The sequence below is a fragment of the Cricetulus griseus genome, chromosome 6 (genome assembly GCF_003668045.3).
Source record: "Cricetulus griseus strain 17A/GY chromosome 6, alternate assembly CriGri-PICRH-1.0, whole genome shotgun sequence".
Lineage (NCBI taxonomy): Eukaryota > Metazoa > Chordata > Mammalia > Rodentia > Cricetidae > Cricetulus > Cricetulus griseus.
Window position 1 is genome coordinate 129,062,461 of NC_048599.1, and position 18,428 is coordinate 129,080,888.

General features: G+C 37.3%; 1 protein-coding gene and 1 long non-coding RNA gene across 3 annotated transcripts in view; one reads left to right on the top strand and one right to left on the bottom strand.

The window, feature by feature from the left end:
- Zeb2 (zinc finger E-box binding homeobox 2) overlaps positions 1-18,428 on the top strand; it is a 128,050-nt gene that overhangs the window by 102,637 nt on the left and 6,985 nt on the right. For both annotated transcript variants that reach the window (XM_035446813.1, XM_035446814.1), the window contains exons 4-8: positions 6,243-6,431; positions 7,127-7,341; positions 9,897-10,005; positions 10,887-12,856; positions 14,233-14,413. In XM_035446813.1, the coding sequence (XP_035302704.1) occupies positions 6,243-6,431; positions 7,127-7,341; positions 9,897-10,005; positions 10,887-12,856; positions 14,233-14,413 (2,664 nt within the window). The remainder of the gene's footprint in view (positions 1-6,242; positions 6,432-7,126; positions 7,342-9,896; positions 10,006-10,886; positions 12,857-14,232; positions 14,414-18,428) is intronic.
- The window catches only part of LOC113836285, a 48,065-nt gene continuing 30,158 nt past the window's right edge, over positions 522-18,428 (bottom strand). The window contains exon 3 of the long non-coding RNA XR_004770570.1: positions 522-4,252. This is a non-coding gene — a long non-coding RNA (uncharacterized LOC113836285). The remainder of the gene's footprint in view (positions 4,253-18,428) is intronic.

The window sequence follows — 18,428 nt, forward strand, 5'->3', positions numbered from 1 at the left end:
TTAAGGGAAAGATGAACACATACCGCTTAACTAGGGAATTAAAAGTCAATATGCTGCATCATTTTGTACTGCTGCACAGCAAAGTCGTTCAAAGGTTACTGTAAGTCTCTGGATCTTGATATTCACAATGCTCTCATACAAAAATCAAACTTTAAAATTAGACCACATCCCTGGCTAGGCTACTTCCTGCTGTGGAGGGAAATATTTGATCTTGCAGACTGCTACAAATTCCCACCTCTTATTCATTCTTCACCTCTTTCTTCTAAAGCGTTTAGCATGGATCTCTCCCTGGCATTTGAACATGTTCCCCCAGAGAAGGCCATATAAGAGCAGGGGTGGAGAGACCACCAAGACGCCTTATTCTCAACAAGAGAAGAAACTTCTCTGTTGCTCTTGACGACCCTTCCCGGGCTTTATACATGCCTCTGTACCAGTCGGAGGCTCTGAGAAGCTGCTGTGTAGCTATGCTGTGAGGAAAAGATCATCCCCCTCTCCCAGTTTTCAGTGGTGCCAATGTATGTATGCTAACATGTATTTATTGGTCAACTTGGTACAGAGTAGCCTTGAGAATTTATATACCTCTGTTAGTGCTTCCTTAAGCTAGAAAAGTCAATGTAAAATTAAATATAGCTTTATATTTTTTATCATCTACTAGTACTGAAGAAATTGATTTTCACATACATGAAGAAGACAGTTACATACACAACTGCAGTTTCTGGCCCCTTTGCTTTGACATAGCAATGTGAATAAAAGCTAGATTTTCCCAGAAGAATTACTCATTTATTATAGCACTTTCCAAAATGGTTTAACAATAATATTCAAATATATTTCTTCAGTTTTTAATGAAAATTGAAAACATGCCAGAGAGTAAACTGGTGGTGACAGAGTAGCTGCCTTCTTGTTCTAAATACAGAAAACAAATGGCAAAAGGAAACAGAAGAAAAAAAGAGTAAGTATCAGGTCATGTTATAAGCTCATCTACCTGTAAATTATAAGTAAAAAACATTTTTAGTGTCATTGAGAACGCGTTCAAAGCAACTCAATTATGGGAACCGACTGATTTGTGAACCAGTCAATGGTTCCTTTTCATTTAGAGCTCTGTTAACACTGCTTGATTCTAGGCAATCATTTTAAAAGTCAGTTTAGATCAACATTATCTACCTTAAAAATCAATATTTTCCCAAGACAGTCATAAAGGTGTTTATGAAAGTATCATTAATAACCATGACTAGTAAGAGTGAGTAACATATTTAAAAGAGAAGGCTTTGCTGGCTTGAAGGGATCTAGAAATTTATCTACCAATATTAAAATACATATAGCCACAAGGAAACATTTTTAATTAACATTCTCTTTTTGGATGGAGAAAAGTTTAACTAACCTTAGGGAAGGTTGAGATATTTGCACGACATTAGGGTAAATTTTAGGACTAAATGCAAAATCCCGGGAGAAGATGTGGGAAGAAATTACTTGAGCTTTCTTGTGAATTTTTTGTTATGGTTTGATGATAAATACCATGCAAATATCCTCTGTCAGTGTGCTTTGGCAGTCCTTCCAAGGTGGCCAGGGAGTGAGGAGGATTATGGAAAGAACAAAAAATTAGGTTGATTTTATACTAGAAAAATACCAGGGGGAATTCTGTAACTTCGTAGCAAGTTCTCAACCTCATTCCTGTATCCTCTACGCAGTGTTATAAAATCTTTGTAAAAACAAAAATACAAACTTCCAAATACAATCCAAATTGCATCCTTGCCAACTGGAGTAAGCAAAATGCTCCAAGTCACTTGCTCCAGTACTGTGGGAGTGTGGTTTTGGTTTGCAGAGACTGGAACGCTACACACTTTAAAGTAGAAAAAAAGGTTCTGGGGTGACATAATGTAAGGTGAGGTGACAGTACAGTCACTAGAAGATGTAGCATGGCCTCAGAACAAGCAGCTGGGTGTGGAGCTGCAGAATGCTCCATCTTCTCACTTTCCCTCTCACTTCACTCCCATAAATCTTCCTTTTCTGAATGGAAGACATCAGCTCCTTCATTCTGCATCTCATAGCTGTAGTTACTTGGCAGAGGGGAGCCTTGATGTTCACTTTGGAACGAAGTCCTAAAATCATGAGGAAGGTATCCCTTTAATTTTATCTGTTGGCCTCTTCTGGACAAATCAATGATTAGGGTTCAAGTACAGATAAGCAACTTATCTGTAGACTACAAGCAGGATGACACTGTAACAGCAGCTTACTTGGGTACTGTAAGGCTTGGTCACGTGGAAATGAAAAGTTGTGTCTAGGCTAAGGAAAACTGTAATAAAAACCACTGCTTTTCATGGTGGATATGCTGGCTCATTTAAGTTAGATGATGAATGATCAGTAGCAGACCCACCTCATACAAATGAGAGAAAGTCCTAATGAAGTCAGTAGACTTCAATGATTAAATGACATTTCGTCATAAAACCCTTTTGGGTATTCACTGAAGCTCTGTCTAAATCCTGCAAGCATTTATGAATACCATGAAATACTTTGCTGCATTACCTAAAGTTGAGCAAAGCTCCAAGTTCTTAGCTCAACTAGTAGGTATCTTGTTTAATGTTTTGTTTTGTTTTTAGTGCCAAGAATAATGTTCAAGGCACATTATTTTCCATATTAATTCTGTAAATGTTTCTTGAAAAACTACTAATTTCCTGTCGACATACTCAGTGTTCAGGATCTGTAGATGACCAACATGATCCTTAAAGAGAGCATGTGATTTGAAGTCCTTTTGTACCCACCTCACATCATATAGAAATCTAGCACGACAAATCAAATTCCCTCTCCAAACACCAGAAGTGTATCTAGATGTAGTTTAGTTTGCCTATCCAGAAATATCAGAATTTTTCTCCCTTTTAAGCCCAAAGACTATTAATGCAAATCCAATTGAATTTGCATTTGATTACATTTCTGATGGAAACATTCATATGCAAATGAAAATTCATGCAAAGATAGCCAGATAATTCAAATAGTTGCTGAAATATCAAGATAAAATTAGGATATTAAATGTACATCCATCCACTTTTACTGGGTTACACTAAGGTCATCAAGTAGGACAATAGCCTGAAAAACCTCAAATAAATTTTGTTTTAAATATTCAAATATGTATGTGTTCAGATGGAGCTGTAGCATTTTTTTTGAATTGTCATAGTATGGAAAAAGATGTCAGCCATGGTTAAAGTTAGTCACATTGTTTAAAAACATTCACTTTAGCTGGGTGGTGGTAGTGCAAACCTTTAATCCCAGCACTCTAGAGGCAGCAGGTGATCTCTGAGTTCAAGGACAGTTTAGTCTATAGAGTGATTTCCACGGCAGCTTGGGCTACATAGAGAATCCTGTTATGAAAAACCAAACCAAACAAACAGCATTCATTTCAAATTGCCCCATTGTCTTCTCTTATCAATAAAGGCAAAAAGCAATTCTTTGTAAAACTATTTTAATGAGCCCAAAACTGGACAAATAGTTTGTGTAAACTGGCACCTCCCACATACTCCCTAGGAGTCAACGGAACAAGTTCAGTGCCATTATCATTATTCCCAGTATCAATATCCTTTGAAAGCACCAATGGCCTTGTGAATGGAGCAGCAGAGCCATGATCTTAAGCGATGGCTATTAAATCCAACTAAGAACAGATATAAGCAAAAGTTCAGTGTAAACTGTATTCAGCTACTGCCTTACATACCAAATTTATTTTTAAGGGGAAAACACACCTTGGGACCAGCAGAAGTTAAAGTGGCAAGAGAAGACTGGAGGCCACAGCATACAGAATTGTTAGCGCCTAGTTTGGTGGGCCACAAAATATAATTCTCCTTATTTTAATTCTGCTTGATCTTATGTTTATCCGTGATTTCAACTCTTTTTAGAACACTAGTGTTTCCTGCTTTGGCAAATATCACTAGTCATTTATCAGACTGAATATCCTAAAGATAAAGGAGACATTTTAGCATCTCACTTGCAAAAGCTGGATCTTTCCCCAAATTGTAGAGACCTTACTTTGTAAAGGCGACTTTTTTTTTCATCTCTGCCACCACTCCCTTAATCTTTGTCTCTTGAGTGACTTTGGACAGGAGCACACCCCCCCAGCACCCATGCCACCCTACCCTCAGCCAACTCTTTGAGCAGAACCTGCTCTTCTCTCTCTCCAATTCCTGCCATACCATCATTACAAAGCACAAGTGTCACCATTCCATACAACTCGCCTTCTTGCTTGATATCCTTCAACAGCTTCTTCTTGCTCCTGGAATAAAAGTGAAAGTCCTTAGTAGGGATACTGCCCCCTGCATGGTCCCATTTCTGCTGTCTCTGCTTCCCAACATCCCATAGCTTTTGTTTCACACTGCACTCCAAGTTAGATACTGAGATGCCCATGCTCCTTCCTGTCACCTAGACAAACGCTACTGCTCCAGCTTAAAGAGTAAACTAATTTCAAGCTTCCCCCAATAAAGCTTTCCTGATATTTTTAAGACCCATTGGATTCCTGTGTTACTTTTGTTCATACCACCATACAACTTTTGGTCTTAATGCCTAGTCATGTTTGAGCCAGGTGTTGTCTTTTTTTTTTGGAGGGGGGTGTCATTTGGATTTTTTTCGTTTTCTTTCTTTCTTTTCTTTTCTTTCTTTTTTTTTTTTTTTTTTGTTTTTTGTGTTTTGTGGCTTCCTGAAGGGCAAGGTTAGCTCTCATCTTTGCTTAGGAAAATGAGACTTGCTTGTCAAGACTTTCAATCAATACATGTCAAATGAATAGGAGGTTTCATTTTCTAATCTTCTTATCTAAAAATCCACAAGTTTATAATAATGTGAACCAAAGAAAAAGTAAATTGACTAACTTGCTTGAACATCATCACATCACAACTTGCCAAGGAGGCTTCGTATAACAAGCATTATAGTGTTTCTTGCAGCAGAGAACTTATGGTGCAAGATCCAGTGGAGCCGGGCAGTGGAGGTACACGACTTTAGTCCCAGCACTTGGGAGGCAGAGGCAGCCAGATATCTGTGAGTTCGAGACCAGCCTGGTCTACAATAGCTAGTTCCAGCCCAGCCTCCAAAATCACAGAAAAACCCTGTCTCGGGGAAAAAAATAAGATCCAGTGGAATCCGAAGGAATGAAGGAACTGCTTTCAAACCATAGTGTCAAGAGTCTGCCATGCATTATGCTAGCAAAGCACTTTTCACAGCAACCATAAAGAATAACTAACAGCTATACATTATGCATAATTTTTTATTTGGGATGTGTAAGCCACAACTAATTTCAGGGATGCATCAAGAGATTTTAAGTATATACCATGTCTTGTGACACAAATCGCTGAAATTGGCTCACAACTATTATTTATTTCATGGAAATAAAATCATAACTAAAGGAGCTAAAGTCATATAGAAATTGTGCTGCAGTTTCATCAGTGTAACTCCATTTCTTTTTATTTTATTTCGATCAGATGTGAGCTTAACTTTATTTCCATTGACTATACAAAGATTAATATCACAGTGAGAATGCGTCATTCTGTGACTTCTCTTTAGCAAGGTCACACTATTGTATTTGTAAGGATGTCTGTCCTTTCACATCTGTCTCAGAATATGTAGACCTGACTATATCTTATATTTAATGAAAAGCATGGTAAAAACTCACATTTAGCACCAGATGGATCTGTGGATAGGGATGTGAACTATAGTGTACCTTAAGAAAATGAAATTTCCTTTTCATGTGTGTGTGTGTGTGTGTGTGTTGTGTGTGTGTGTGTAAAAAAACACATTATTGAAGGGCTTTGGGGAAGGTCTGGAGAGATCCACTCTGTATGCTCCTCCGTGTAGAACTTTGAGGTTCTCCTGTCACTAAGAGCTAAATTTACTTTTCTTAAGACAAAATGCAGTATCATTCAGACCATTAAAGTACCTGCAAGCTTACATTATGTCATGTTTAGGGATTTTTAGTTCCACTTTTAAAAACATTTAATACATTCATTTTAAATTTTCTTTCATTTGTATGTGAATTATCCAGATGAATGTTCCAAGAATAAATGTGTCTACTAACTTAAGCAAAGTAAGCCCTTTTGCATGTATTATAAAAATAAGTATTTAATCAATAGTTGGTCATCTTCCCTCCTGACAAACAAAGGAGATACTTTAAGTCTTACTAGCAACAAGCCAACTGTTGTTGCTAACAATGATGTAGAGTACTTGGTCTCCTAGGAAAACAGCCCTGAAAGACATTTCTCTTCTGCTTATGATTTCAGTTAAGAATGCAAATTGCACATCGGACTTTGAGGAATACTTTGCCAAAAGAAAACTGGAGGAACGCGATGGTCATGCAGTCAGCATTGAAGAGTACCTTCAGCGAAGCGACACGGCCATTATTTACCCAGAAGCCCCTGAGGAGCTGTCTCGCCTTGGCACGCCAGAGGCCAATGGGCAAGAAGAAAATGGTGAGGCTGTAATTCATTTTTAGCCACTATAGTGACCTCTGCAGCTGTTACAATTACAAATGCACTACATGCCTGGGTGTTTACCTTAAAATTTGAAGAACAGCTGCAGAGGCATGGAATTTCATGAGCAAAGATTAGAACTGTAATTTTAGGGTATTGTGAATTTTTTTTTTGTCAGCAAATTTGTGTCATTTGTACATCCAATACAGAATAAGAACAATTACAGCCCATTTCTAAGAGACAAAAATATCTAAATTTATTCCTATCTTTCAGAGATATTTTACTTTTGAGGAAAAAAAAATGTTTAAGATCACCGACCCTCTCACCTTTTGTTCTCTGACACCTGAAAATCACCTTCCCTCCTGTGAATTGCTGTGTAACAGGAGTCTAAGGTTCAGAGGAATTGTCAGTAACCCAAAGGGAATTTCTTCATTTATCAGCTGTTTAAATCCCCCCTCCCCACAAATAAACTCAAGTAATTAATTAATTTTCGAGCACAGTGTGAGCTGATTCGGACAAGCCTGCCCTGGGTGTGCAAGGGGCCTGGTTGTGAGGAGGCCGGGTGCAATGATGGCGCTCTGCTGGAGCAGATTGCAGTGATTCCTGTCATAGCAGCCCGGGCAGCCAGCCCATTAGCTGCCATTGATTTACTGACCTTTTGGCCCGCTCCTCTGCCTCTCGCCTCTCGGCTACAGACCTGCCACCTGGAACTCCAGATGCTTTTGCCCAACTGCTGACCTGCCCCTACTGCGACCGCGGCTACAAGCGCTTGACATCGCTGAAGGAGCACATCAAGTACCGCCACGAGAAGAATGAAGAGAACTTTTCCTGTCCTCTTTGTAGCTACACGTTCGCCTACCGCACCCAGCTCGAGCGGCATATGGTGACGCACAAGCCAGGGACAGATCAGGTGGGGGTTGGTTCTAAGTGATTTCTTTCTATAATAACCCCTTAGAGAAACGATATTGCTTTGATTGGCAATCATTATTAATTTTTCATGGCATTTTGAAGATGCAGATCTTTTAATGGTAATAGCTTTAATTGAGGTCTAAATGATTTTTTGATGGTCTCTTCTAATATGATTTAATAGTCTTATGTTCACGATCGAATGAGTGTGTTAATTTCTAATTTAGAAATTTTATTTGCACTTTAACTTGACTTTAGTTTCATTTTTATGTTCCACAAAAAGTGAATGAAATTGTAGCATTTTAATTATACATTATTAAACATCTCAGCAATTTTAATTCCATTTTTCACCTAGTTTTGCTTAGGCTTTTTTTTTTATATATATAGGGCCTAATGCATAGTAAAAGAAATGCATATTTCATTTGCCATGAAACATTTTCAAATTACTTAAACTACTTTTACAAGCTTGCTAATTTATGAAATCTACTTATTTTTAGGAAAATAGGCATATAGGCTATATGTGTATATACATAATACATTGGAAAAACAATAAAAACATTGGCTATAATTAAAACAATTCCATCTGAATACACATGCATGTGGTTAAATGCCAAAATTGCTCTGCCTCTTTTGGCTTACTTATTTTAAAAATAAGATCTGTCTTGGAAAGGAAGGATAGTGTCTTAAATCCTTGAAATGACTGAGTAGGATATGAGGAGGGTTGATTCACAACATCTCTTAAGTGTTTCAGCAAAGCTGCTCTTTCTGTCCTCCTGGGAGAATTGACTCTGCAAGTTGATATTATGATGTGTTGGGTGGTCACAGTAATGGTGTTTCATAAGTCACAATAACTGGCCCTACAGATATAGAATTGCCCTACATGAACTTTGATATTATGTGTTTTTAAAAATGGCTAGATATGATATTCTATATAAAACTCTGATTTGTCCTCATAGGTTTTATTGTGTTTGAATAAGGAAAAGAAGGCACAAACCCAATTAAGCAAGGATGGAAATACTATGCTACGAAATTTGACTATTTAAGGCACTTTATCACATAATCACACCATTTGTTTCTGATTGGACTTGCTACTTGACTGTTTTCCAAAGAGCAGCTATAAGTAATATGCTTGTATAGTTGCACTTATGTAACAGTTTATCTTCTCATGCTTCTATGCACAAAAACTCTAGGAAGAAAAATGCCTAGATATTTATCTAGTGTAACTGCTTTAAATTTCACATGCAGGAGTGTGATTGTGTTGGCGCATTATGAATGGTAGCTTTGGTGTTGAAAAGTCCCCTCATTTGCTCATGGCATTTACAATTAGTAAATTAAAATGATTGTATCATATTAACAGTGGCACAACTAAAGTTTATAGTAGTCCTCTGAGGGCTGTGGAGGAGACAAAGCAGCTGTTGCTGTTTGTTTATGCAACTCAGCAACATATGAGCGCTGGTCCCTCAATGGCGCTCGGCGGGTTGGGCTCCGCTTGATCTTTGAAGGTTGCTGCTGTTTGAACAACCCTCCCTGTGTCCCATGTAACACCATCTGTCTCACTAGGAATGTGGGAAGATTCAGCACACCCTAGCAGTTGTCATACCGTTTCTGTGCTGTCTTTTTTGCAAAAGGCTTTTGTGTCATTGCTGCAGAAAAAGGCCTCCTACCTTGAGCATCCAGAGTGGATGACTGTATTTTTGTTAACCTAGAATTCCAAGACACACTGCTTTCCCCCCTTGTTCAAAAAGGTCAGCTGTGTTTGATTGTATCTGTGCGGCTTCTGACTTGTCTTTTCAGCAAATTTCTTTTTTCTTTTGGTCCTTGCACACTACTAAAAAGGAAAATGAAAAGTCGTTGAAGTTCTTCCTACTGGCTTGTGATAAAACTGCTCAAGCAGCTATAACCCAAGATGTTGTCTCTTATTTGATAATGAATCAAGTCTGATAGGCAGAACCTAAGAGCAGGGTTGATGTGGGCCAGTAGCACAGTGAGTGGAATATTTAAACAGGCATACCAAATATTTATAATCAAGAGGTTTGGGGCTTTTTTTTTTATTTGGAGGGATTTTTTGGACACTTCTTTAAATTTCAGTTTGATTTAGTGTAAGATATGCTTCTACCCAGATACAGAAAACTTGATGAAAAACGTGTAAGTGTAGGTTTAAATTTTTTTTCATAGTTTTCAGGAAACTATTTTTTCCTAAACAAGATAGTAGTACTCTCGAAGAACACTTTTAGGTTTTAGATTCTGCACTAAACACAAAGAGCCATAAACATCTCTACAACCATACTTTCTCATCTCCAGGGTCAAAAAACATTTTAGGAAAGAGACAACAGGCATAATAGTAAAGCAAGTGTCAGATCCCCATGTGAAGCACTTAAAAAAAAGTTCCCATTTTATTAGTAACATTATCACTTTTATTGCAACTCTGAAAGACAGAGCAGATAAATAAGCATGCACTCAGACCTCTTGGCCTGTCTGAAAAAGAGGTATTGAGTAGTCCTAACCAATGTGCTTTGTGCTGCCTGAACAAAAATTATGGCCATCTTTCTCCTTTCACAGCACCAAATGCTAACCCAAGGAGCAGGCAACCGCAAGTTCAAATGCACAGAGTGTGGCAAAGCCTTCAAGTACAAGCACCACCTGAAAGAACACCTGAGAATTCACAGTGGTGAGTAGCAGGGGCGCTCGCACTCATGTTTGCATTATTTCCAACTAGAAAAGGGTTTGAAGACTATTTCAATGTACACAGTCCTGGGTGTAGCTTTTTGGACTTACCCATTTATTTCATAAGTGCTGTGTACCTTGGAGAGTCTTATGGCACCACTGTAAATGTTTATCCTTCTTACAGTTCACAAGGGGCTTTGATTTTTACTTTATTTTTTGGCCAAATTTAGAGATTTTGCCAAACTGTGTCTTTGACCTGGAGATATTTGGGCTGTAACTTCTGAAGGATATTCCTATTTGATACCTAAATTCATACAAGAAAAAGAGGGAGAAAATTGACAGGAGCTTATGTATGCCAAATGTTCCTTGACTCCTGTTAGCTGTACATCATAAACCTACATCCCACCACTGAGATTTCTGCTTCCTACGTAGTTTGATAGCTCTGCCAAGCATTTTATTACCAAATTGGATGCTATTCAAAGAACTAGTTGAACTTGTAGGATCAATGGAACCTCCACAGAGTTGATTAAAGCCATGGCTACACTTCCCTTTAAATACTGTGACATCTTCATTGTGCTATTGACTACAGATTAATCTGACACTCTGTTTTAAAAGGAGGCTGCAGATGGCCTGACAAGATTTGGGATCCTAGCTGAAAAAGGCAGAGAAAGCGTTGGCCTTCCACAGCTTCCATCTTGAATTATGAGCATCCAGGGTAGATAAAGCCCAGCTATAGTTTGGTTACATAACCCTGACTTAGGCATCTAGAATGTAGGGTCCACTCCCCTAGATTAATTTCATTTGGTTCCACATATTCTTGTCTTGACAGACTTCACTTGTTACCTAACCAAAGAAATCTAATGCTAATTTTAATTACCATTTTAGGTGAAAAACCTTATGAATGCCCAAACTGCAAGAAACGCTTCTCCCATTCTGGTTCCTACAGTTCACACATCAGCAGCAAGAAATGTATTGGTTTAATCTCGGTAAATGGCCGAATGAGAAACAATATCAAGACGGGTTCTTCCCCTAATTCTGTTTCTTCTTCTCCTACCAATTCAGCCATTACTCAACTAAGGAACAAGTTGGAAAATGGAAAACCACTTAGCATGTCTGAACAGACAGGCTTACTTAAGATTAAGACAGAACCACTAGACTTCAATGACTATAAAGTTCTTATGGCAACACACGGGTTTAGTGGCACTAGTCCCTTTATGAATGGTGGCCTTGGAGCCACCAGCCCTTTAGGTGTGCACCCATCTGCTCAGAGTCCAATGCAGCACTTAGGTGTAGGGATGGAAGCCCCTTTACTTGGATTTCCCACTATGAATAGTAATTTGAGTGAGGTACAAAAGGTTCTACAGATTGTGGACAATACGGTTTCTAGGCAAAAGATGGACTGCAAGACTGAAGAAATTTCAAAGTTGAAAGGTTATCACATGAAGGATCCGTGTTCTCAGCCAGAAGAACAAGGAGTTACTTCTCCCAATATTCCACCTGTTGGTCTTCCAGTAGTGAGTCATAATGGTGCCACTAAAAGTATTATTGACTATACCTTAGAAAAAGTTAATGAAGCCAAAGCTTGCCTGCAGAGCTTGACCACTGACTCAAGGAGACAGATCAGTAATATAAAGAAAGAGAAGCTGCGTACGTTAATAGATTTGGTCACTGATGATAAAATGATTGAGAATCACAGCATATCCACTCCATTTTCATGCCAGTTCTGTAAAGAAAGCTTCCCAGGCCCTATTCCCCTACATCAGCATGAACGCTACCTGTGTAAAATGAATGAAGAGATCAAGGCAGTCCTGCAACCTCATGAAAACATAGTCCCCAACAAAGCCGGAGTTTTTGTTGATAATAAAGCCCTCCTCTTGTCATCTGTACTTTCTGAGAAAGGACTGACAAGCCCCATCAACCCATACAAGGACCACATGTCTGTACTCAAAGCATACTATGCTATGAACATGGAGCCCAACTCTGATGAACTGCTGAAAATCTCCATTGCTGTGGGCCTTCCTCAGGAATTTGTGAAGGAATGGTTTGAGCAAAGAAAAGTCTACCAGTATTCAAATTCCAGGTCTCCATCACTGGAAAGGACCTCCAAGCCGTTAGCTCCCAACAGTAACCCCCCCACAAAAGACTCCTTGTTACCCAGGTCTCCTGTAAAACCTATGGACTCCATAACATCACCATCTATAGCAGAACTGCACAACAGTGTTACGAATTGTGATCCTCCTCTCAGGCTATCAAAAACTTCCCATTTTACCAATATTAAAGCAGTTGATAAATTGGACCACTCAAGGAGTAATACTCCTTCTCCTTTAAATCTTTCCTCTACATCTTCTAAAAACTCCCACAGTAGCTCATACACTCCAAATAGCTTCTCTTCCGAGGAGCTGCAGGCTGAGCCTTTGGACCTGTCATTACCAAAACAAATGAGAGAACCCAAAAGTATTATAGCCACAAAGAACAAAACGAAAGCTACTAGCACAAATTTAGACCATAACAGTGTTTCTTCATCATCTGAAAATTCAGATGAACCTCTGAATTTGACTTTTATCAAGAAGGAGTTTTCAAATTCAAATAATCTGGACAACAAAAGCACTAACCCGGTGTTCGGCATGAACCCATTTAGTGCCAAGCCTTTATACACAGCTCTTCCACCACAAAGCGCTTTTCCCCCTGCCACTTTCATGCCACCAGTCCAGACCAGCATCCCCGGGCTACGACCATACCCAGGGCTGGATCAGATGAGCTTCCTACCACATATGGCCTATACCTACCCAACGGGAGCAGCTACCTTTGCTGACATGCAGCAAAGGAGGAAATACCAGCGGAAACAAGGCTTTCAGGTAACGACATGTGTCTTTTTGCTCTGAAGAAAGATGATAAAAAGTGTAGTCTAGTGTGTATGATGCCCAAACTGTGATTTCCCAGCCTGCCCAGTACAACAAAAATTGCTTAGATGATGCACAAAGTTGGGGAAAACACTCAGTGAAAGAAAAAATCAGAAATAGGAAAGTCTTTTTAACATGAACCTCCAACTCTGAGTGAACTACAAAGCCAATGACTGAAAAAGATAGGCTTTTTAGGGAGTTGAGGCAAGAAAATTGCTAGTTCAAGGCCAGGCAGCAGAGCAGGGTTATGTCTCCAAAACGAATCAAATGAAGAATTCTTTTGAGAATTATACATTGATGCTAATAGTCAGTAGGTTTACCTGGATGATTGAAGTTAAAGTGTGTAGCAGCCAGGTGGCTTAGAAGAATGTATATAACTTGAAGGAATTACATATTTAAATTTTAATATGTATTTCATTTTACAGAATAGTTCATTGTGAAGAGCATTTTAAAAAATATTCTTCTTTCCCAATTTTCAAATTATCGAATAATTCATAGGTGGTTGAATGTGAAAGCAGGAATTGTTTTAGCATTACCTTGTATAATCCGTATTTGCAAAATAGGAGTCAAAGTGGCAGTGCACAGCTGTAACAGCTGTCCAGTATTCCAATTTACAGCACATCTGCCCTCTTTGTAAATGCATTTAAGCCTGTTTAATCTTCTCTAGTATTAATTAGTACAAACATAGTCTAAGAAAACTAAACTGTGGGATAGCAAATGGAAATGTATGTTATCATGCAAGTTTGCACTCCTTTGGACCAAGACAAAATAAATATCAAGAAATTTAATAATTTACTGATCTACATTCATTATTTCTCAATGCTGAAGGCTGTTTTAACATAGATAGAACATTGATAAAAAGTGTTATTAATATTCCCTATTTCAAATTAGAAAATTAAATATAAAAATATAGCTTAGGGCTTTTAGTTGGTAGACATACATTTAAATAGATTGTATAATAATAATATTTTGTACCTAAATATAAAATTCAATTAAAATGAGGTTTCTACAGCTACCAATCATTTCTAAAGTAAAGTACACTGAAAATTATAGCAATTCCAATATTTAATATTCATTTGTGGATATTACCTGGTATTTTCAAAAATGGAAGATTTAAGAAAATCCCATTTTCCCATCTATATCAGAGAAGGTTTATGTTTTGGTTGAATTGTGAGACTACACCTATTGTTAGGAAATAATTAAAAGATTTTAGTCATAAGATAGATTGACACCTAGCATTTTTAAGAACCTCCTGATGTCAACTTATGCATAGTTGTTTGGTGTAAACACAATGAGAAGAGACTCTGTTGAACTATGTGATTATATCACAGGGAGAATTGCTTGATGGAGCACAAGACTACATGTCAGGCCTAGACGACATGACAGACTCCGATTCCTGTCTGTCTCGAAAGAAGATAAAGAAGACAGAAAGTGGCATGTATGCATGTGACTTATGTGACAAGACATTCCAGAAAAGCAGTTCCCTTCTGCGACATAAATATGAACACACAGGTATGAGCGACTTTGACTAGCTAGCTAGAGCTCTCCGGCCTGCTGTACATTTCATAATATTTAATGAGTACACTTGTGCAACGTAAGATGTAGCATATGCTGATACCTTCAACAAGAAAGAAGTAATGCTTTTGCATAACTCAGTAGGACTTTCGTGTTGCCTGTTTATTGGATCATTCATTTGTTTATGAGTGTGCTTGTCTTCCTAAATTTCAAGTTATCTGTAAAACAAATTTACATATCATGTCAAAGAAATATTTAAATGCCCAGGGTAATGAAATGGCATGACAAGAGCTAATTATTGAAAGTATCTTCAAATTCTTAAGTTATGATGAATTTATTTATATATGTGTAAAAGAAATCTTAAAATAATTTTGGTCAATGATATATTAGTGTAATCATCCAAACATCAAGTAAGCCATGGTTTGGGGTGACTTTGTTTGGTTTCCATAAATTGACCACTTTTGAATCAATTATGTGTTATTTCCATAAAAGAAAAGCAAGAGACCAAATAAGCTATTGAATCTACCTGTAGTTGAAAGACTAAAATAATATTTCCATTCATGTGTCACTAATCAACAACAGTTACAAAGTCAAGTGTTCTTTATGACTAAAGACATGGTGCTTTGCTTTTTCTTAAAAGTGCCACCATGTAAAAAATACTTTCCACAATTCAACATCAGATCTGCAGCTCTGTGGTAGGGTTCCATCAATCTTTCCTCTCCCACTCCCCCCCCCCCGCCGCATGTTCCTGCCCTAAAAAGGGGAACCTAGCCTCACCCAGTCCCTAATCCCTTCCAAGTCTTTCCACTAGAATTATGTATGGCAAGCTGTATTACCCTTGGTTGAGGGAAAAAATATAGAGTCTTATTCAAAATATTGGAGAAGGGAGATAGATGAAGAAAGTATAGGAAAACCTCTTAATTCAAACAAGGACAAAAAATACCACTAATTCATATGTGGAGTGTGGGGAAGTAGTGATGGGGCAAAAGAGACAAAGTAGTGGTTACATTTTAACTACCTGCAGATGCAGTACACATTCTGGTATTGCAGGATATCTTGGGAAACAAAAGTACTCCGAATCTTCCCAGATTTCTCACCAGCCATGTGTTAGAGGTAGCACGTGTGACCAGAATCAAGCTGAGCACTGAGGGAAAGTTGGCATGTTGGACCACTAGTGCTCAGGGCACTTTGTAAAGAGAACCATGGTTTTAACAGCCATGCTCCTCATCCAACCAGTTCAACTCCTTTTTCTCAAACCATGATCTCTGTGGCTAATATTTTAAAAGGTCAATTAATGATACTTTCAAAACACCCCAAATTTATTAGCACGTCTACACAGATTTTATACTTAAGCAATATATTTGAATCATCAAAATTTGCCTACACTGTTCATTTATTATACTTTCTTTACTACTGAATCTTATTTAAGTATTTACAGAGTAAAAAAAAAAATATTTTCATGCCTAAATTTACTTTAATTTTAATCAACCTCAAATATATTTTGTATTTCATTATTCAGCTACAATAGGCACATCCCTGAAGGCATCTTTCCCTCTCTGATTGGTCTTATTATATGACCATATGCAAACTCTATCATTTACTAAATGGTGAGTGTAAAACTTTTATTTTAGTGAGGGCTCTCATACATATTGACATCTAGTCAATATATTGATCTCCTATAACTATGTTAGTCCATAAACTTCATAGGTGTTCAGCTAGTTGAGAGACCCAAAAGTTGACAAAAACTAATATATATGTGTATTTAATTTTTTTAATAGAGCACATTATTTTAAAAGTAAAGTATTCTGGTCCTTTAAGTTGGGAGATCTGCTGCCTAGAAACATTGCCTAGCAACAGGATGCTAACCATCCAACGGTTTCTCTAAACTGGCAATCAATTATCCTCCTGTTGGCGTCCTAGCTTGTCAAGTTTCCAAATGTTAACTTTTTGGTCTCTTGACCAAACATCTCACATTACTACTGTCATTGTATTAGGTTCCATCCAAGCAGAATTCTTCATGAAATTTGTCAGTATGATGTATGTGTAAATTTAGCTTACTTTCTTCTAATTGGGCCCCTTAAGCCTTTTATTTGTTTATATTAATATCTAGTAATATTTTTAAATGAATTAATATGAATATTATAAGAAGGGACTGTTTTGACTCTAAGGTTGGGCAATGAAGTTGAATTGTGATTTGATTATTACATGTTGATTATAAATGTGTCATTGATAAAGTATGTTTGTTATCTGTCTATAGAATTGTTTAAATTAAGAAGAAAATTAGTGTCTATTTATTCTTGGGATTCTGTGCTCTTTTGCCTCAATCTACTTTAAATTTATTTCCTAGGCAGATACCAAAGTCATACTGCTTAATTCTCTTCCCAATGGCTTATTGCTTGCTTGTTTGCTTGGTTTTATTTTTTATTTTTTTATTTTTTATTTTTTCTTTTGGTGGTTGGGGGTACCCTGGATAGCACAGAGAAGGAAATACTATGTAAATGTTATCTTCAATCGAAATAATTGTCACAAACAATGACTGAAATAAAAGATCTAAACTTTCTGTTAGGCACTGTCAAGGACTCATTTTTGCTGCACTAAAATTTTAATCTGACATGTATTGAGTGCTTTCTTTGTTGAGACATTGTAGCAGGTACTTGCAAATCACCTTATCTATAAAATAAAATTTTAAAAATTCTAGTTTTGAGTAGACAGAGTCTAAATTTTAAATGATTTGAACTTAAATAATCTAATCAATTTTGTTTCAAAGTTATATGGCAATTTTTCATGTCACAAATCTTCTATTTGTTATTAACTTTAGTCTTCACCCTAGCTGTCAAATGAGTCATGAACCTAGATAATAGTGGCAAAAAAATTGCCCCCAAATGTTTTGGTTCATTTGATAACAATTTGAGTGTTTTTCTGAACCTTGTTTATATAGAAATTTGATTCTAGAACATTTTTGTTTGACTCAGTTAAGCTAATCAAACACATTAAAATGAAATAAATTACCAAGTTAGCTCCTCCTTTAAAACGAATCTGTTAAATACAGATGCTCTCAAAATTAGTAGAATATTTAGTGCAAGGTAAGTGTCAAAAATTTCAGCCACTCCCCACTTTTATCCTTCGCATGGCATCACAGTTGAGCACGTTATCCTTGCAGGTTGTCAGTTTATGATAGAGATTTAATGTGTTTCTATTACTAGTATAGCATCTATTATCAAATGAATTTTTTGAAAGTTGGCTGCCTGTCATCATAGAATCCATCCCCCACACATTTCTAAAGGGTCTGAAATTTTGTATGAGGATAGTTGCTTTCTGTCCAGATGCTGCTCTGGTTTGACTATTTTAGAAAATAAAAAGCCTTATTGGCTTAAAGATCATTCAAAATGTTTCATGTATTCTCTCCATGAAATGACCTAACTGGTTGACTACCTGTGAGCCTGAGCTTATGAGACAGTAGCAAAAAGACATCATGGGACAGTTTTGCTCATGCATATTTTTAACTAAAGCAACAAGAAAAATTTCATGTATATTTTACCTCCACTCAGATTTATTTCTTGCATGAACTCTGCTCTTTGATGCATGAATCCTGCATAGAATTTAGAAATGGTGAACATGTATTAATGGATAAGAGTTAAGTGATTTAACCCTAATTGGCCTTTCACAATGAAGTCCTTGTACTAACAACTTTATATATCCTATCTCCATTATTTTACCTGTGTCCAGTCCTCAGGTTAGGTCCCCAAATGACTTTCGTTTATCTGCAAAGATCCTGATCCTCAAAGCAGTTGGCATACCAGAGACTTTGCCACAGCCTGTCCTAAAAGATGGATTTCAGTGAAATTGCAGAGCTCATCACCACTATTCAGCACTATACCATTCTGCCTCCATGGCACAATGGCTACTGCTATCAGTGTTTTCCTTTCTCACAGTAACATCATCACTTTAAATATACTCATACAAACAAAGAAGACCAAAATGGTGCCATAGAAGCTTGAATATTTTCTGAAAT